At 41.3% G+C, this 20,000-nt stretch overlaps 1 protein-coding gene across 2 annotated transcripts in view; it reads right to left on the bottom strand.

Annotated features, from left to right (window-relative positions):
* The window catches only part of LOC117186430 (neuronal acetylcholine receptor subunit alpha-7), a 378,182-nt gene that overhangs the window by 131,966 nt on the left and 226,216 nt on the right, over nt 1-20,000 (bottom strand). For both annotated transcript variants that reach the window (XM_033387234.1, XM_033387235.1), the window contains exons 8-9: nt 1,808-1,883; nt 1,443-1,637 (exon numbers count right to left, since the gene is read on the bottom strand). In XM_033387234.1, the coding sequence (XP_033243125.1) occupies nt 1,443-1,637; nt 1,808-1,883 (271 nt within the window). The remainder of the gene's footprint in view (nt 1-1,442; nt 1,638-1,807; nt 1,884-20,000) is intronic.

Raw genomic sequence — 20,000 nt, 5'->3', positions numbered from 1 at the left:
TCAAGTTTTAACCTACGAATAGTAATTCGCCTCTCCGATTCATATGCCGCAGCCCAGCACAATAGTTTTTCCCTTTCTGTGCTTAACGGGCACTGAAGTCTTTCGATGGTGGTCTTGTTCATCAGAGAACGATACCCCCTACTCGAGTTAGCAGCCAAGCAATTCGCGGATACCTTGCTACCCCACAAAGTGCATCCCAATTTTATTCGGGCTTTTTCACTAATGTAATGAATCGTTGAAGCAATGCAACATTTGAATCTTACTTGGCCCAAAAGGATTTCTGTGGATTTATACAGTCGTACTGTACTAATACAGTAGAGCTACTATTATTTCGGTTTTTTCTATTTTGGGACGCACAAAGTAAAAAAGTACAGCCAACATTTGTTACTGATTTAATTTTTATTGTGATCAGGCTTTTGAAATATTAATTACAAGAAACTTACTTTAAGTGCTTTGGCCTGAGCGAATTTTTCGATAAATCAAAATGAGTAGCCTTTTCGTCAGCCAAAGAGTTTAATCTCTCTTGCGATACTACAGCTCAGGTACGTCTTGATTAACCTCAATTTGATAAACTTTAGTCTCCGATGGATGGCATAAGTTTCTAGCTACGTCAACCAAATTTTCAGAAAAACACAAACATTGGGAAGACAGTCGTTTATTCGACTTTCGGGGAGTAAAAGTATTTGAGACTCACATATTCTGTTAGTTTTGAATTTAATTTAATGTATTCAATCTTTTGCTTATGGCTGCTAACCTTGAATTGATGCTATTCTTCAGCTGGCTTGTCAGTTTCCAGGCTACCAAATTTTTTTTTCGTTAGAGATGCATTTTTTACACATTTTTAGCCTGTATAATTTATTTTTTTTCTTGACTGTGGTTTCATTAAAAAACTTAAAAAAAAAATAATTAATTGTTATAGTTTTTTCTAAATTTGTCTGTAAAAACCGATTAAGTTATATCAAATAATTTGGGAGCAAGTGACTTGTTCCTGTTGGATTGGCTATTTCCCCCACTATGAATTATCGGCAATTTGACGCCCTCCTTGCTCCCTCCGCCCTTAAAGCAGCCCTGAGGTCAAAGAGGAATCTTGATTCGCTTTGGCATAACAAGGCCCTCCATATATTGTACTTGCGCTTTTGACTTTTATAGTTTAAACGATAAAGGTTTGACTTTTTTGTGAAGCCTGAGTTGAAATAAATATATCTTAGTATTTTATAAGTTGAAATAGAACTATATGCACACATTCACAAAAATATGTGTACTGAGTACAGTCTACATAAGTTAAGTTATGCGTTCAGGTTATTTGCATTTAGTTGCCTAATTTGATCAGATTTTGATTCAGCCGAGCTCTAAGTTTTTCATTAATCTACTGATAGTGGGTGAAAAACAGAGAGAGAAAATGAGAAGGGGAGATAGAGTGTGTAAGACTGGGCAACACTTACCAAGTGAAAGCTTCTCACCAGAATCTGGCGGAAGTGTAAACCCTAGCAGTGCCATGGAGGCAATTAGTACGCACGGCACAATTAAATTGAAAAAATAATACAGGGTTTTACGTCGTATCAAAATGGCGAATGTTATGTCAATATAAGGTTCTGGGCAGCAATTATAGTAGATTTCATTTCGTTTGCCGGGCACACCTGGTTGTTTTTTTGAGATGGGAACGAATTTAATGACAGATGGTGAGTTAGATAAAGAAGAAAAGATTAAATATTAAGATATTACACTTAAATCGAATTGTGATGTTCAAATTTAGATTAATCTTACATCTCTCACCATGATATGTTCGGCTTCCGTCTTCTCAACTCACCTAGCAGATCCCACTCTCCGTTTGTTATGAAGCTAGAAATGTCTCCGCCAGCTTCATCCTGCAACTGCAGATCCAACTGTCAAACGGGAAAATTAAAAAAAATTAAATAAAATGTTAAACAACGAACAAATTTAGAAAAAGTTTCAATGTTTATCGTTAATGAAAATGGCATGTCCTATTTTATACACTTCAGTTCTTTGTTATGTTTTTGTATAGGGTATATAAGAGTATAGGGTTATAGGGGTATATTAGATTTGTGCGGAAAATGGATTTGTTAAACGTCCAAAAAGAAGCATTTCCAACCCCATAAAATATAAATATTCTTGATCAGCCTCAATAGCCGAGTCGATTTATCTATGTCTGTCTGTTTGTCCGTCTGTTCGTCTGTTTTGACGCCTAGTTCTCAGAGATTGTAAGAGCTAGAGCAACGAAATGTTGTATCCAGACTCCTGTGATATCGCACTGAGTTAAGTTTGTTTCAAAATTTCGCTCTTCCCTCTTCCGCACCCACAAAAGACAAAAATCTGTGGAATCTACAATTTTAAAGATACGAGAATATCTGTTCCAGATTTGGCAGTCTGCTAGATACATATATGGTACAACATTTGGTTGCACTAGCTCTTATAGTCTCTGAGAACTAGGCGTCAAACAATGCGGTCAGACAGACATGACTCATTCGTCTCGGCTATTTATGCTAAAAAGTAATATATACATATGTATATACACTCTTAAGCTTTCGACGAAATTTTTGTTGTGTTAGAGCAGTATAGTTGACAAAATAAGGGAATGAGAGTTGAATGCAGTAATTTTACAGCTATGATTTATTTTAATTTTGCTTTACCCTATGCCGAAAAATGAGCTTTTTAGGCGATCATTAGAATAGACTCAGAGGCTGCGGCTTCAGTTACTGATAAGCTGTACACGCCAAAAGTTGCATTTGCGTTTTTTCTGATGAAAAACGATTTAATTTGAATGGACCAGATGGGTTTAATTATTACTTTCATGAGAAAGAAAGAACATCATTTAACCCGTCGTCATAGTCGGGAGGGGGGTATAATGGTGTGGGGTGCCATCTCTTATTATGGCACATTTGAAATCCAGTTTGTTTCGTGTAAGATGAATGACATTCTCTACAAAGAGCTACTCCAAATGTGCCCCAATCCATACTGCTAGAGTGGTAAAGAAGTGGATTGAAGACCAAAATGTTGCATTAATGGAATGGCCACCTTACTCTCCTGATCTAAATATAATGGAGAACGTATGGGAATGGCAATCAAAAACGCCTGGTGCGAAATATCCCTGGACTATTTGAGGTCCCTGTATAATTCAATGCCAAAACGAATTTTCGAAGTCATTTCTAATAAAATATTAAATATTTAAATATCATAAAAAAACAATTTAATATTAAGATTCTGAAAAACTTTTTCATTTATATTAATTTTAAATAAAAAATACCTTTTGAATTATAACTCGAATTTTTTTTTTTTTTATTAAAGAATGGAATCTTGAGCATTAAAAAATATATTTTTCCCAATTTCATTCGTAACTTGATTTTTAAAATGAAAATTCGTACAGAAAATGCATTGAGTCTATTCTATTGATCGGCAGTTAGTACGCACAGTCGCCTATGTTTTGCAAGCGTTGACGTTCTGCAGAGTTGCTGCGCTCTCCCGCTAAAGGGGCTCTCTGCCGCCGCCACTTCGGCAATCACATTTGATCTGCCGCCTTCGTCTTTTAGTTCCATGCTGACCCCTCTGCGCATCGGTTGCATACCTCTTACCTATCTGGCCCTAGCAAGCAATCGGCTTCAGCTCAGCCACAAAATCAAATAAATATTATAAAGTTTAACCTAGTTCTCTCTTTATACCCGATACTCAAAATAAGTATTGGGGTATATTAGATTTGTGGTGAAAATGGATGTGTGTAACGTCCAGAAGTAATGGTTTCCGACCACATAAAGTACATATATATATTATTGATCAGCATCAATAGCCGAGTCGATTGATGTGGGTCCGTCCGTCTGTCCGTCCCTATAGCGCCTAGTGCTCAAGCACTATAAGAGCTAGAGCAACGACATTTTATATCCGGACTTCTGTGATATAAAACTGTTACGAGAATATTTCAAAACTTTGCCCCGCCCACTTCCGCCTCCACAAAAGGCGAAAATCTGTGGCATCCACAATATTGCAGATTCGAGAAAACTAAAAACGCACGATCATAGAGAATGACCATATCTATCCGGCTGTTGAATCTGAATCAGATCGGATAATTTTTTTAGCCAAAAGGAACAAATCAATTTGCAGTGGCTACGAAGCGCCCGACGTCACGCTCACAATGATTTTCTGTCTCTCTCGCACGCACCCTTTGTCGTGTCGCTTAATATTAGCGGCGTCTGCCGGAGGAGAGCCATACTGACTAAGTATGGGGTATAAATGTAGAGTTGCGGTCTCCCTTCCCCCTCGTTTATTTTGGAAACAAATAGGTGCCAAAAAAGCTTGTCATCTCAAACAATGGTGACCCCCCGACGTGATATAAAAACATTGCTTAATCGCGTTCCGTTAAAAACACTTTTTAATTAAACAATATTTTGTTGTTGGGTAGGTTAACTAACGCTTCCTTCTGGACGTTTCCCACATGCAAATGCCCGACAAATCTTTAAATATGGAACAAATAATAGATGATTAAGAGTAAGAGCTATAATTTTGAATCATTTAATTAATTTAAGTTTTGACACTGGAAATATCATTTTGTATTATTTTAAACTACTAAATTTAAATCAAACAACGGAGAACTCTTGCCGAAAAAACAACGCAGCTTCCAGTAGAGCTAGATCACGCCTTTTTGACAGTAGTACACAGTGTCGACAACGTTACATTTACTGACAAGTTTGAGAAATCTGGAGCGAACTCTGTTTATTTGGAAGCACCAAGATGCACAACGGACGTTTTCTTTTTTGCGTGTTGGTAGTTGTTTATTAAATACTCTATTACCATATGATGCGAATTTCCCAGAAATGATCGATTTGCCAAACTATATGTCGAACATCTTCACAGGTCCAATCATTATGCTGGCCCACGCATATCGCCAACGCATTTCAACTTTGTAGTGCGATCGCCAGTGCACGCTTTGCTTTAGATATAGGCTTCGACTGTTGTCATAAGTTATGGAATATCTATCCAAGGATTGTAAGTTAATGGAGTGCACTTCTAGGTCCGATTAGGGTTTCGCCTAAACAGCATGGCAAGCCAATAGTAAAAATGTATATTTAAGTTTTTGTGTGTTTTGACACCAAATCTGTCCATTTGTAAGTTGTCACACATTTGACTTCTAGGTCTTTTCTTATTTCCTTCCTTCATTTCCGTGAAGTCAGCGAAGCTCTTTTTGATTCGGGCCATCGCCAGCGCCATGGCATGGTATGGACCATCTCGATAGTGTTTTTGCGATTTTAAAGTCCTCGAGAATCGAGGTAGTTGCTGTGGCGTCCTCTTGGAGGCATCTTCCAGTGATACAAACACCGGTGCGCCCAGGTATTTTCTCCTTGCCCTTAAGAGAGCCGGACAAATTCAGATGAGATGTTCAAGGGTTTGAATTACCCCAGGTTCATCACATTTCCTACAGCTGTCTCGGTTGGTGATGCCTGGCTTTGCAGCGTGCGCCGCAGATAGGCAGTGAACTGTGAGTATTCCCACGAAAAATTTGCAGTCCTTCCGTGGTAGGTGCATTAGGTAGTGACTGAGTTTTAAAGTGCGTTCTTTGGACATAGTTTTCGTGATTCTGCAGACAGGCACATTCTTGGTTATCTCATTCGCCAGCCCGACGCCTTCATTAGCCAGGACGTCCGCCGCCTCGTTTCCTTCGATGCTTTGGTGGCTGGGAACCCAGTAGATCTGCACTGACTTTGTCGTGCTTAGGGTATCAAGTGCCTCCCAAGACAGGCCCGCCGAGACACTTCTGGATCTCACCGCGGACGACTGCATGGATCTTCACCGCATCGTGTGCTCGTTCTGCAAGCATGGCGACTTCAGCAGCTTTCCTGATGTCAAAAACTTCCGGCTGGAATATGCTGCATTGGTCCAGTAGCTTATATGACAGCCTTATCTCAGGCGTCATCTCATCTTGGAGCCGTCTGTGTATATGTTGAGGTGCTCGGTTTGTCCCAACCATTTTTCCAGTCTTCCGGTCCCAAATATGAGGTTGCTCTGACGTCGAGGCAAGTTTGGGGGGTCATCTAATCAGTGGATCTGATCAAGTCCCTGCCAATTGAACTATGCCCGTATGCTTGTGGCGATATGTTTCCTGATTCAATGAGGCGCTGTGCTGCCTTTCGTGCAGTCAGACGAGCGTGGATGTTTAGGGGTTCGATTACAAGTACGGTTTCGAGTGCTTTTGTTGGGCTGGACCTCAGCTTATGATACGTTTTCTTTTCGGTAGCTTGCCACCACACTAAGACTCCATACAGCAGTGTTGGTCGCACCACCGAGAGGTACAGCCAGTGCATTGGAGCCGGTGACAAGCCCCATGTGCTGTTGAGCATCTTCTTGGATGCGTAAAGCGCATTGGTGGCCTTCTTCACCATGAAATTAAAAAACCTAAAAATCTATATATAGTGACATATCCATAATTCCCCACATCCCATACACATTATGTTTATGTACAATTCATCCACCCCATCCACACAAGTAACAGGACCCCACTCAAGAATCAATAACTGTTTCTTCCCATACTCCAAGCTAGGGCCCCCCATAATATAAACAATGAACCACATTGTTTCATCAACATTAGAATCACGCCACTCTCGAGAAATCGATTCTTTAGAATCACGCCACTCATGAGGACCAATCAAAGCTAGACATAAAACCAAGGAGTATCACATTCCTAGCTCCGTTATGTAATGCAACACCGATCGCCAGCAGTGGATGCCTTTCATCAAAGCCGACGCATCCCCAAATATCGATCCAGGCACGTACGCCACCGACACGAAGATGCAGCCGAGGAAAGCAACGTCCGAAGCCAGAGTCGGGAGTTCCAAGAGAAGGGCTCATGGAAACTAGCCAGCAGCAGAGAGATCAGTTCCGTTTGAGACAAGCAGACGTAAAGTTAAGTCGGGGAATTCAACCAATCTTGTGACATAAAGAAATTAAGTACTAAAAATAAAATCTTTTTTAAAAGCTAAATTTCGAGTTGCAGATATTAAACTGGCGCAGTCGGTAGGATTTCGTTTAAAATTAACTCCTATATTTCGGTAATGGTCAGCTTGTGTAATTTCTAATTACTGTGATCACGTAATCCCGGAATCGTTAATAAAATTGTGAAATCCGCCAAAGAACCTATGTGTTACGAGCACATACGATTTGCAAACTAAAATTAAGTGAACTGAAGTAAGCGGAGATAGTGATCCACCAAGAACAGTGAAACACTGAATACAAAATCAAAAAACTTACAAGTGAACCAAAATAAAGTTAAAAACTACTGAAAAGAAAACAAAACCCAATCAACACCAACAACATGGCGTTACCACCACTATCATTGAGCGAAATCCACTTGAACCAGGCACTGCTGTCGATCAGACAAATACCTGCCTATGACGGTTCATCTGGACAGCTAAGCTCATTTATCAAACGAATCGAATATGTATGCGGATTATATCCAACTGAAGATCTTCGCCAACAAAGGATCCTATTTGGAGCGACCGAGATCCAACTGTCAGGAGAGGCACAACGCATATCGCAAATGATACAACCCAACACGTGGCTCGAACTGAAGACGGCGCTGATCAACGAGTTCAAAAATCACACACCATATGAAGAACTCTTACGACAACTATACACCACCAGATTCAACGGCAGTCTTCGTAAGTTTATAGAAGAATTAGAGATAAAAGCATTATTAATAAACAATAAGCTAAACTTAGAAAACATACCAGAAAATAATGTCATTTATAAAAACGCTTTGAACAACACAATTAAAGATGTCATTACTCGAAAACTTCCTGACAGAATGTTCATGACCTTAGCAAGAAAAGATATTACCACATTGTCTAATCTTAAGAAGGCAGCACAAGAAGAAGGATTGTACGAAGCTAGTACAACAGATTCAGGTACAAATAAAGATCAATCGAAATCGTCTCAATCAAATCGAAAGAATGTTGGAAACTATTATCCAAATTATAATACTACTAACTATCACAATCAAACTCAGAGTTAATCTGGAACAGGTCAGACTAATCGAACAAATCAAAATCAAAATTCCCAAAATCCTGGATTATACAATGAGTTCAAAAATTCCTTGAATCAAGATAGGGCTCAGAATCCATTCAATCAGCAAATATCTCAAAACCAAGCTAGTGGGAGTGGACCCAACCAACCTACTAAAAGAGGGAGGGAGAGCCAGAGTGGCCAAACGAAGATGGACGTAAATTTTCATCAAGCCGCCTCGGAAGAAACCGAGGAGGACCCTATATAAACATTACCATTAATAAAAGAATATTAAGGTGTATCGCTGACTCGGGATCATCGATCAACATCATGAAAGAAAATTATACAGATTCCGAGATAAAAGACGATAACCTTACGGTCCATACCATCAATGGACCTGTCCGTTTAACTAAGAGTATAATGAGGAATGCGAACAAAACATGTCCGTCCGAACAAAAGTTCTACATACATAACTTTTCCGAAAATTATGATATTTTATTAGGAAGAGAATACTTGATGGGAAGTAAAGCCGTCATAGATTACAGAAATGACACTGTAACATTAGGAGCTAGGTCGTACCCAATCATTCAGGGTGGAGAAGCTATTGAAGCCGGCAAGACCGCGGGGAAGTGCATAGATCCCTGTACAAAAGAAGAGAAGATCGCACATAAGTGCCTTGACCCATCTCCAGAGGGAGATCAATACTTCGCTTCCGCTCTAGACAGTGAATTGAGGGAATGTAATCAATTAAGATTGGAACACTTAAACGACGAAGAGAGGGAAGAGTTAAAGAAGGTCTTATATGAGTTTAAGGATGTGCAGTACAGAGAAGGTGACAATTTGACTTTCACAAGTACAATCAAGCACGAGATCAAAACTCAACATGAAGACCCGGTCTACAGACGACCATACAAATATGCCCAGATACATGATCAGGAGGTAAACCAGCAAATCAAAGATATGATCAGGCAGGGAATAATTCGAAAGTCGAATTCTCCTTACTGCTCGCCCATATCTATGATTCCGAAGAAGATAGATGCTTCAGGAAAGCAAAAATATCGAATGGTAGTAGACTATAGAAGTCTAAATGAAATAAAACAGTTAAGGACAAATTCCCAACTCCACGAATGGATGAAATCCTAGACAAACTAGGTAAATGTCAGTATTTTACGACAATCGATTTAGCAAAAGGTTTCCATCAAATACCCATGGAACCTAGCTCAATCCCCAAAACTGCGTTCTCCACTAAGCATGGACATTACGAGTTCACTCGTATGCCCTTTGGGCTAACCACTGCCCCAGCTACCTTCCAAAGATGTATGAACAATCTGCTAGAAGAGTTAATCTTCAAAGATTGCTTTGTATACTTAGATGACATCATTATATTTTCCACTTCATTGGAAGAACACTTGTTGTCACTAAGGAGAGTATTTGGAAAGTTGAGAGACGCCATCTTGAAGCTACAAATGGATAAATGTGAATTCATGAAAAAGGAAACTGAATTCCTAGATCATGTAGTCACTACTGAAGGAATAGTACCAAATCCAGGCAAAATCTCTGCCATTGTCAAATTTCCAATACCAGAAACGACTAAACAAATAAGGTCATTCTTAGGTCTGTGCGGGTTCTACAGGAAATTCATTCCTAATTTTGCAAACATAGCAAAACCCATGACGCTCAAACTAAAGAAAGGAGCTGTCATAGACCCCAAGGAAGAAAAGTACGTCGAGGCATTTGAGAGACTAAAAGTACTCATCACCTCAGACCCTATCCTTGCGTTCCCAGACTTTGACAAAATTTTCACGGTAACAACCGACGCTAGTGTTATAGCATTGGGAGCGGTTTTGTCACAAGAACACAAACCGATCTGCTAGGCTAGCAGAACCCTAAATGAACATGAAATAAACTATTCAGCCATCGAAAATTAATTATTAGCGATCGTATGGGCAACCAAGTATTTCCGTTCATACCTGTTCGGTAGAACATTCGAGATACAAAGCGATCATAAACCCTTGATTTGGTTGAACAACCTCAAGGAGCCAAATATGAACAAATATGAAATTACAAAGGTGGAAAATAAAACTGAATGAGTTTGATTTTAAAATGAAATATCTACCAGGCAAAGAAAATCATGTAGCTGATGCCTTATCAAGGGTAAAGACTAATGAAAATCTCCTTGGAGAAGCTTCCAATAGCGTTGGTGCAACTGTACATAGCGCACAGGAAGACAATCTAAATCACATTGCTATCACGGAAAGACCAATTAACTATTACAATCGGCAAATTGAGCTAATAACAGGCAATGAAGATAAGGTAGAAACAATTCGTTATTTTCACAAGCTAATTATCAAGATCACGTATAAGGAAATGACTAACACCTTAGCGAAGGATATAATAAAGGAATATCTATGCACCAAAAAGAGCGCATTATATTTCCATAACGAAATAGATTTTCCTCCATTCCAAAAAGCCTATTTAGAAATCATTAATTCTAACAATATAACCAAAGCTATTAAGTCAAGCACGAAACTCCTAGATATTCAGAATTACGTTGAATTTAAAGAAACCATATTAAAGAATCATAAAGGCTTACTCCATCCAGGGATAGAGAAAACCGTCAATTGGTTTAGGGGAAAATACTATTACCCGGATTATCAAAAACTAATCCAAAACATCATAAACGAATGTCCTACTTGTAATATTGCCAAAACAGAGCATAGAATGGTTGGTAACCAACAGTTCCTATCATGTATTGACGTATACTCGAAGTTTGCCACTCTTGTAGAAGTAAAAAGTCGTGACTGGTTAGAAGCAAAAAGAGCCATCATGAAAGTTTTTAACGAGATGGGCAAACCAATTGAAATCAAAGCCGATAAAGATTCAGCTTTTATGTGCACAGCATTGCAAGCATGGCTGAATGCGGAAAACGTCAAAATAGAGATCACTTCCAGCAAAAATGGAATATCTGACGTAGAAAGATTTCATAAAACAGTAAATGAAAAATTAAGAATAATATCTAATTCCTAATAATAATTCCTAGCTCACTCATGTAATGCAACACCGATCGCCAGCAGCGGATGCCTTTGATCAAAAGCCGACGCATCCCCAAACATCGGTCCAGGCACGTACGCCACTGACACGAAGATGCAGCCGAGGAAAGCAACGCCCGAAGCCAGAGTCGGGAGTTCCAAGAGAAGGGCTCATGGAAACTAGCCAGCAGCAGAGAGATCAGTTCCGTTTGAGACAAGCAGACCCAAAGTCAAGTCGGGGAATTCATTTAAATCTTGTGACATAAAGATATTTAAGTTGTAAAATAAAAGTCTTTTTTAAAAAACTTAAAATCGAGTTGCGGATATTTAACTATATATATAAGAAATTCGTGTTAGTTAAACTATTTATTGTTGTCCGTTACGTAATAGAAATTTTAGTAAATCGGCTAAGTGCAATGTTTTCACTAAACCCTGCTAGAGTCTAAATGTATTTAAACAAATAAAATGTTGCTGACTCCGGAAAATGTGTCAACTTATCATTAAAAAGAAATTGTCCTGGAGTGACCATGTATCCAAGGCTGCTGGAAAAACTGATGACTTACTAAGACAACTTTCGTTAACTCAGAAGTTTTAACATTAGATCTCGGAATCGGAATCGCGTTTATGAACCAACGAGTTGAGGAGCAAGCCATTCTCATTTCTACAAAACTGAATGAGGTAGAAAGGCGGTTGTTGAGCTTGTGAGATCCAGAATCTCACAAAGAGAGTTCAGTTTCTCGAGGACAAACTGGGTGAGAGTCAAAACCTTACACAAAAGGTAGAGAATATGGAAGCCCAGCTTAAGCTAAAGCTTGATGAACAGGCTAGCGCAAACCTCACAAGCCGCCTTAGGATCCATGGAGTTCCGTACGTGGAAGGGGGAAAACTAAAGCACTTCTTCAACAACATGTGCCTCAGCCTTAATTACACTCCAGCGCCTGCTATTAAGGAAATCTACGAATGAGGCTTAACAAAAATCTTTCCCACTCTATTGGAACTGGAACTGGTGCGCGATAAAGCGGATAAAGCGGATAAAGCGATTCTTATTCGCCAACGGAATCAAAAATCCTGATCTGGCTAGACTAACTTACTTCTAACTTAAGATATTATCAGAAAATAACAAGAATTAATTATGGTAAAGGAAGAGGTCTACAACCAACCGTCTGACGGCTTCCTTCCCCTGGCAAAAGTCAAAACGCATGCCAGCTGGCAGCGCATTGTGCTGTCGAAGCGCCCTACAAATGGGCTCATTAAAGCCCTAATTATACCCGATACTCAAAATGAGTATTGGGGTATATTAGATTTGTGGTAAAAGTGGATGTGTGTAACGTCCAGAAGGAATCGTTTCCGACCCCATAAAGTATATATATTCTTGATCAGCATCAATAGCCAAGTCGATTGAGCACTGTCTGTCTGTCTGTCTGTCCGTCTGTCCGTCTGTCCGTCTGTCCGTCCGTCCGTCGCTATTAGCGCCTAGTGCTCAAAGACTATAAGAGCTAGAGCAACGACATTTTATATCCGGACTGCTGTGATATGTCACTGTTACAAGTATATTTCAAAACTTTGCCACGCCCACTTCCGCCCCCACAAAGAGCGAAGATCTGTGGCATCCACAATTTTAAAGATACGAGAAAACAGAAAACGCCGAATCGTAGAGGATGACTATATCTTCTAGAATGCAAACGAGATCTGAACGAGATCGTATAATTATTATAGCCAGAATCAAGAAAACAATTTCATTCTTTCTCGCTCTGTCTCTCTCTAACACACAAGTTTCATGGTCTGTTTTGCCAATTGCAAAATATGAGTTCAAGGATCTCAGAACCTATAAGAGCCAGAGCAACCAAATTTGGTATCCACACTCCTGTGATATCGGACCTTGACCATTTCGTGTCCAAATTTCGCCACACCCCCTTCCGCCCCCGCAAAGGACGAAAATCTGGGGCATCCACAAATCTCAGAGACTATTAAGGCTAGAGTAACCAAATTTGGTATCCGCACTTCTGTTAGATCTCACTATAAAACGTATATCTCAGAATTTCGCCCCACCCCCTTCCGCCCCCACAAAGGACGAAAATCTGTTGCATCCACAATATTGCATATTCGAGAAAACTAAAAACGCAAAATCATAGATAATGACAATATCTATTAGATTGCTGAATCTGGATCAGATCGGATAATTTTTGTAGCCAAAAGCAAGAAATCAATTTGCAGTGGCTACGCAGCGTCCGACGTCACGCTCAGACTGATTTCTGTCTCTCTCGCACGCACTCTTTGTCGTGTAGTTTAATATTAGCGGCGTCTGCCGGAGGAGAGCCATACTGACTAAGTATCGGGTATAAATGTAGAGTTGCGGTCTCCGCAGCAACTCACAACGTTCCCCCTCGTTGGTCCTGCAAAGGGTGCATTCCAGACCATGAAAGCGTACTCTAGGCGCGAGCGAACAAGTAATGAGTACAAGCTCAACCTTGTATATGGGTCCCTGAACTGGGATGAATTGCGCTTAACAAAGCCAAACATAGCATAGGCTTTTGGCAATATAAAATTCAGATGCTCAGCAAAAAGAAATCTTGAGTCGAATAAGACCCGTCTTACCGTCTGCTTTAAGAGAGGATTGCCATCTATAGAGTATGAGGCCAGCACATTGAAGATACACTTGCTAAAGGAAACAAAGCAGCATTTGCTAACGTTGAGAGGGAGCGAATTAAGTCTGCACCAACGAGCAACTCTATCCAGGTCGCGCTCAAGAAGGATACTGTCTCCTAATGTTTTGATCGATCGGAATATTTTAAGATCATCTGCATAAAGCAGATGCTCAGAAGTTTGAATGCTGAGAGATATGTCGTTTATAAAAATTGAGAACAGAAGTGGACCAAGTATACTTCCCTGTGGAAGGCCGGAAGTAGCCAATAATGAGTCCGAAGGCTTTCCATTTACCAACACGACGTACTCTCACCGCTCAAGATTTGACCTAAACCAGCTGAGCCGGAAGGAATGAATTTCTAACCGATGCAGCTTGGCTATTAAGGCACAGTGGGAGACTTTGTCAAATTCCTTAGCAAAGTCAGTATACACAAAATCTACTTGACAGTGAATTTCAAAGACACGAGTGCAGAAATTACTGAAAGCGATGAGATAAGTGGTCATTGATCTACCCGGCATAAAACCATGCTGATTTCGGCTTATGTACGACTTCATGAGGAAAGTGATCTTTCTGGCACTGATTCGCTGTAGAAGTTTTGAAACATGGCTGAGCTCGGCAATTGGTCTATAATTGAAAATGAGATTTTTGTCGCCTTTCTTAAAAATTGGCGTAATCGTGGCAGCTTTCCACTTGCCAAAAAACCGACCCGTTAGCAGGGAATTTGTGAAGAGAATTTTAAGAGGTTCACAGAAGGTTCCCCATCACAGTTGCGAAGCAGGAAGGCAGAAATGCCATCACAGTCGGGTTTAGTAGAGTTATTGAATTCATCAATTGCCTCCAAAATATCCACATTAAAACTATGCTAATCTGCGTATGGCTCAAAATTTGAGCTAAAGAAATAAGCAAAAAGGTTTGCTATACCACTATCCGTATTAGCGCTCAAGCTGCCCAGGTTCATAGCTGAAGGAAAAGAGCTCGTCGACCTTTTGGAATTTATGAAATGCCAAAACGACCTGGGATTGATTTTAAGTCCCCTTTTAACCTCGGCAATATATTGGCTATACAAAAATTTGATTAAGAAATCAAACTCCCTCTTATGCTGCACTCTTACGCAGATTCTTATATTTCACAAGACCCTTTGTATACCACGGTGGCCTATAGCAGCCATGCACCCTTTTGGAAGCATTGTTAACAATAATACGACGGACCGTATGCAGGAAAACACTATAGGAAGTGTCAGCACTAGGATGCGAGAGAACAGAAGCCCAATTAACGTTTAACAAACTACCCCGAATAGCATTCAGGCTTAAAGTGGAAAATAAGTATTCATAATATGGTTCCGCCAAGGGCGAGTAAGAATGGAAATTAGCTGAGAATTCTAAAGGCATATGATGCATGTCACAATCCGCGATAGGCAGTTCGCAACATGTAACCTGGCCATATACATATATACGAACTAACCAAAATTAAGTCTAGAATCTTATTTGGCCTATTAAAAACATTATTTACTTGGGTTAAGACCATACTAAAACAATCATTTATCAAAAGAATCTCGTGCGGCAAATGCACATTACTTCGTATCATAGCTGAGGATTGCGGATCGCCGGACCATACCAACGAACCCAAATTGAAGTCGCCAAAAGACACAGAGGTGCTGACGGTCTCGCAGATTACCATATACATATTTCAGCAATGTTTTGCGTGTGCGCCTTGTAGATTTCATAGCAGCTACATATTCGATGGAATGTACGATGCGCTAACAAATAGCGTCTCCGACTGGCCAGCCACCGCCACACCAATATGATCCAGAACAGAGTCACTATTCAGGAGACAAATCGGATCACAGCGTAGGGTGCGTCTGACGGCCACAATGACCCCACCTCCTCGGCAGCGCTTCGTTTTGGCACAATCTCTGTCCTTACGAAATTCCTGGAAAAGGTTAGAATCGAAGTAAAATAACAATGTCGAAGTCACACGTATGTTAGAGGTAGCCAAGCTGACAGCCTGAGCCTTGGTGCGCATTACCGCTATATTTTGGAAAAAAATTCGTTTAGACTTGGCACCGTCAATCGGCACGGTCCTAGAAAGTGGCGCTGCCGTCCTGTTAGCGGCCACGGAAGATGGATCCAGAGGAGGGTCAGCCATATCCAACTGAGTCAGAGGAGCGAGGCCTATGCTTAGAACCTGCCTAAGCGTCGACGTCCGAATCAGTAGCACACCATCCTCGTCCAGAAAATAGGGCAGGGAAGCAGCCGGGAGAGCCAATCTAGGTGACGATGCTGAAGAGAGTGTTGAAGAGAGTGTTCCACATAAGAGCGCACGACGGGCTGCTGACTCTTCCCAAATGTCGAGAGCAGCGACGGCGCAAGCATAGCACACGAAGCAATGCAATAGCGTTAGTTGTTGTAATTATGACGTCAGAAGACCACGTAGTCGAGAGAGAGCGCTAGCAAAGCATCGTCATCTGATCGAGCAGCAGCCGAGCGAATATCGCACAAGGCGCAGGCCGAAAAAGCAATGTTTTGTCGTTGTGTCGAAGAAGATTGCCAAAAAGGAAACAACGGGCTGTTGCTCATAGCAAAAAGTCGAAAAAGCACAAGCAGAATATGTTGTGGAGAAGCGGCGATCGTAAAACCAGAGGCGACGCTGGGGTTTTTTTGAAGTGGATGGAACTGGAGCTTTCTGAGTCGGCGTGGACGTCCGCAATGGCACAGCTGCACACAGATTAACTGCCGTCAAATCAGCTTCCGGCCTCTGTCTATGCACAAAGCGGGAAACCCTTACCGATACTGGCCAGAATCTATCATCAAAGACCACGGGGAATAGGGGTTCAGGGACCCCAAGTTTGAAATTTGCGAACTTCAATGCAGATAAATCCGCATATCGCTTGACTAATTTCATACAAGAAATTTTCCCCTTCGGCACCTTGAGGTTATCGGCAAAAAATTTCACCACCGCCTCTGGCCCCATCGCGGTAGAAAATTTACCAATATGCAGGTATTTGCCGCTCTTCATCACACTCAGCTCTTCGCAGCTCGGAGCAACACCAACCAGACGTTTGGCATGTTTCTTCCGATTCATCTCTCTCTCTTCTGACTGTGACGAAGCCCTCCAAGGTGGGGAACAGCAGCTGATCGCAAGTCAATGACCTCAGTCGAGGTGGCGGCCACTAACCGTGGAGACATTAAGTCGGTCGCCGGCTTTGGCCTGTTGAAATGCTTCCTTGGAACAATCGGCTTCTCCCGCTCAAGTGAATTGTTCGAAAGGGCATTCTGAAAATCAGATTTAAGACCCCGATAGAGGCTTTCAAGCTTCAAAACCTTCCCATTAAGCTCGTCTATTTTCGAATGAGAGTCATTCGCAACAACACAATTATCACACTGCCATAACAAATAAGGCAGATTTGTTAAGAGTTTAACTGCATCTGCATGAAAATCGATGCACGTCAGATAAAACGCTCGGCGGCACAAAGAAGAACAGCGTACAGCCTCAAAGCAACGAAGCTGAGCGGCAGTGACGTCCGAATTGCATTCCGAGCAGTAATATAGCGACATTGCGAAAAAACGACCGAACGCAGTGAGAGCTGACTAATCACTACGTAATATCGGTATGTACAGGGGGAAACAAAACGAAGGAGAACGTTGTGAGTTGCTGCGGAGACCGCAACTCTACATTTCTTGGACGTTGACATGCAATGACTGCATCTTTCAAGAGGCGATGCAGTTACTGCACCGTCAAGTGGCCCGTGTGAAACCAGCAGAAGGCTGTTACGCGCGGATCCCAGTCAAACCGCAGCCCTCCTCCTGCCCAACCGACCGAGGGGCGCTGCCGCATGACGCACGGTGCGTAGCCGAACCGAACGGGAACATGCAAGAAAGATAGCTATTAGACTAACATTCGAGGAAAATTAGCACTAAACTTACTAAGAAACTAAGCATGCAATCAAAATACAAATACCACTACAATTACTAATTACTAGTAAGGTGTGTAAGGATTAGTAATTTAATAAGAGGAAGAGAATTAGTGGTGGATATAATATGGTAGAGGGAATTATAATCCGAGCATAAGACCCTAAACGGTTCATGCAAGGAATAATTCGATCTACAAAGTGGAAGGAACAACGGTATAAAATTTCTAGTCAGTCTAATAGGAATCGTGAAGTTTATGCGGCTCAACAGATCAGGGCTGTCTATGTCACCCCTGATCAAGTTGTGCATAAATATCACACCAAGCATTTTTCTACGGTTAACTAAGGATGGGAGGTTTACTAATAGTAGTCTACTAAAGTAAGATGGGAGTCTCACACCCGCATCCCAGTTAAGGCCCCGCAGAGCAAAGAGTAAAAAGTTTTCTGTACTGATTCTATACGGTCCTGGTGTACTTTGTACTGAGGGCACCATACACAGGAGCCGTATTCTAAGATCGGACGAACATGCGAGGTATAGAGAGTCTTTGTTATATAGGGGTCATCAAATTCCTTTGACCTCCTCTTTATAAACCCAAGCACGCCCATGGCCTTATTTACCATGGTAGAAATGTGTTCGGAAAACTTTAACTTGGGGTCCAACATAACACCCAGATCATCCACCAGGGTAATTCTCTCAAGAGAACCACCAAATAGGGTATAGGGAGCCAACAAAGGGCTAGAACGATGAAATGTCATAACTTTGCATTTCGAGGCATTAAGGTGTAACAAGTTTGCACAGCACCATGACTGAAAGTTATTGAGATCGGATTGCAAGCGAGAATGAAATGAAATGTCCGCGTACTGAACACAGAGTTTAACATCATCCGCATACATAAGTACTCGAGAGTATGTTAATACTCAAGTCAAGTCATTAATAAAGAGTGTGAAGAGTAAGGGGCCTAGGTGGCTGCCCTGTGGTACTCCCGAAGAAACCTTTACTGGTAAAGAGAGGGAGTTTTTGAAGAGGACTCTTTGAGACCTGGAACAAAGATAGCTAGAAATCCATCTCAGGAGGTTGGGCGGAAACCCTAAAAGGTCAAGTTTATGCGCTAAAAGGGAATGGTTTACAGAGTCGAATGCCTTACTAAAGTCGGTGTAAATAACATCCGTCTGTAAGTTACCTTGATAGCCTTTAATAATGAAAGAGGTAAACTCTAACAAGTTCGTGGTGGTTGATCGCCGCCTTATAAATCCATGCTGAGTTGGAGATATAAGTGACTTGCAGAGATGTTGCAAGTGCGGAGTTAAAACCTTCTCAAACATTTTAGGAATAGCGGATAACTTTGCTATACCTCTATAATTTTTTGCATCAGACTTGCTACCTTTTTATGGAGAGGAATTATAAACGATTCTTTCCAGATTGGGGGGAAGCAAGAGGAATCAATGGACAGGGTGAATAGTTTAAGCAATGGTCCACACAGAGCCTCGGCGCAGTACCTGAGTACACAACCTGGAACCCGTCTGGACCCGGTGAAAACACCGGCTTAACTAGTCGAAGATCATGAAGTAGGGAACATTCATTTAACAAGGGACTGAAAATGCCGTTCGACCTCGGTAAACCGTATGGGTACGGATGACCAGAGTAGCTTTCCTCAGAATAGGTGGTTTGGAAAAATTGGGCAAAAAGATCGGCAATTGCCTGATCATTATTTGCCGACGTATTACAAAATGATAGCGAGGATGGGTGTGCGGACGTTCTACGCTTACTGTTTACGAAGCAGTAAAACTGTTTGAGGTCCTGAGAAAAACGTATCCTGCATCGAGATAGGTAGTTCTTATAGCATTGAGCATTAAGAACTGAAAAGTTTGACCGAGCTTTTACTTAGCGAGAGTGAGAAGTAGGAGAACCCACTTCTTGAAATTTTTTATAAAGTCTTGATTTTAAGTTTTTTAGACTGGATAACTCTTTGGTAAACCAAGGGGGTTTTCCAGATCTAGTTGGACAAGAAAGCGGGACACAAGAATCGAAAAATGTGCCAAGAGCATTGTAAAAAATGTTTGTGCCTTTTATGACATCAGTGCACAAGTACAAAGCGGACCAATCAAAATCCCTAATGAGGTTATTAAGCTTCGAAAACTCGGCTTTACGAAAGCAGCGGACACGTTCGGGTAGCCTACTCGACCGATCCAATACAGTTGGTCCTATATCTAGCGACACCTCGAAAGTAGGGTGGTAGGCGTCTTCAGGTATAGTGAGCGGAAGGGCTCGGGCTAACAACACTATGGTCGGATCCGATACAAAGCATAGATCAAGCAATCGACCCAAGGAATTTTTCACATGGTTGACTTGAGACAGGGACAGGTCAAGCAAGCCGTCAACAAAGTCATGTCGTGACATGGGCACTAGGATACTAGACTC

The sequence above is a fragment of the Drosophila miranda genome, chromosome XR (genome assembly GCF_003369915.1).
Source record: "Drosophila miranda strain MSH22 chromosome XR, D.miranda_PacBio2.1, whole genome shotgun sequence".
Classification (NCBI taxonomy): Eukaryota; Metazoa; Arthropoda; class Insecta; order Diptera; family Drosophilidae; genus Drosophila; species Drosophila miranda.
The sequence above is the reverse complement of the archived record's forward strand: the minus strand, read 5'-3'. Positions and strand labels throughout refer to the sequence as shown.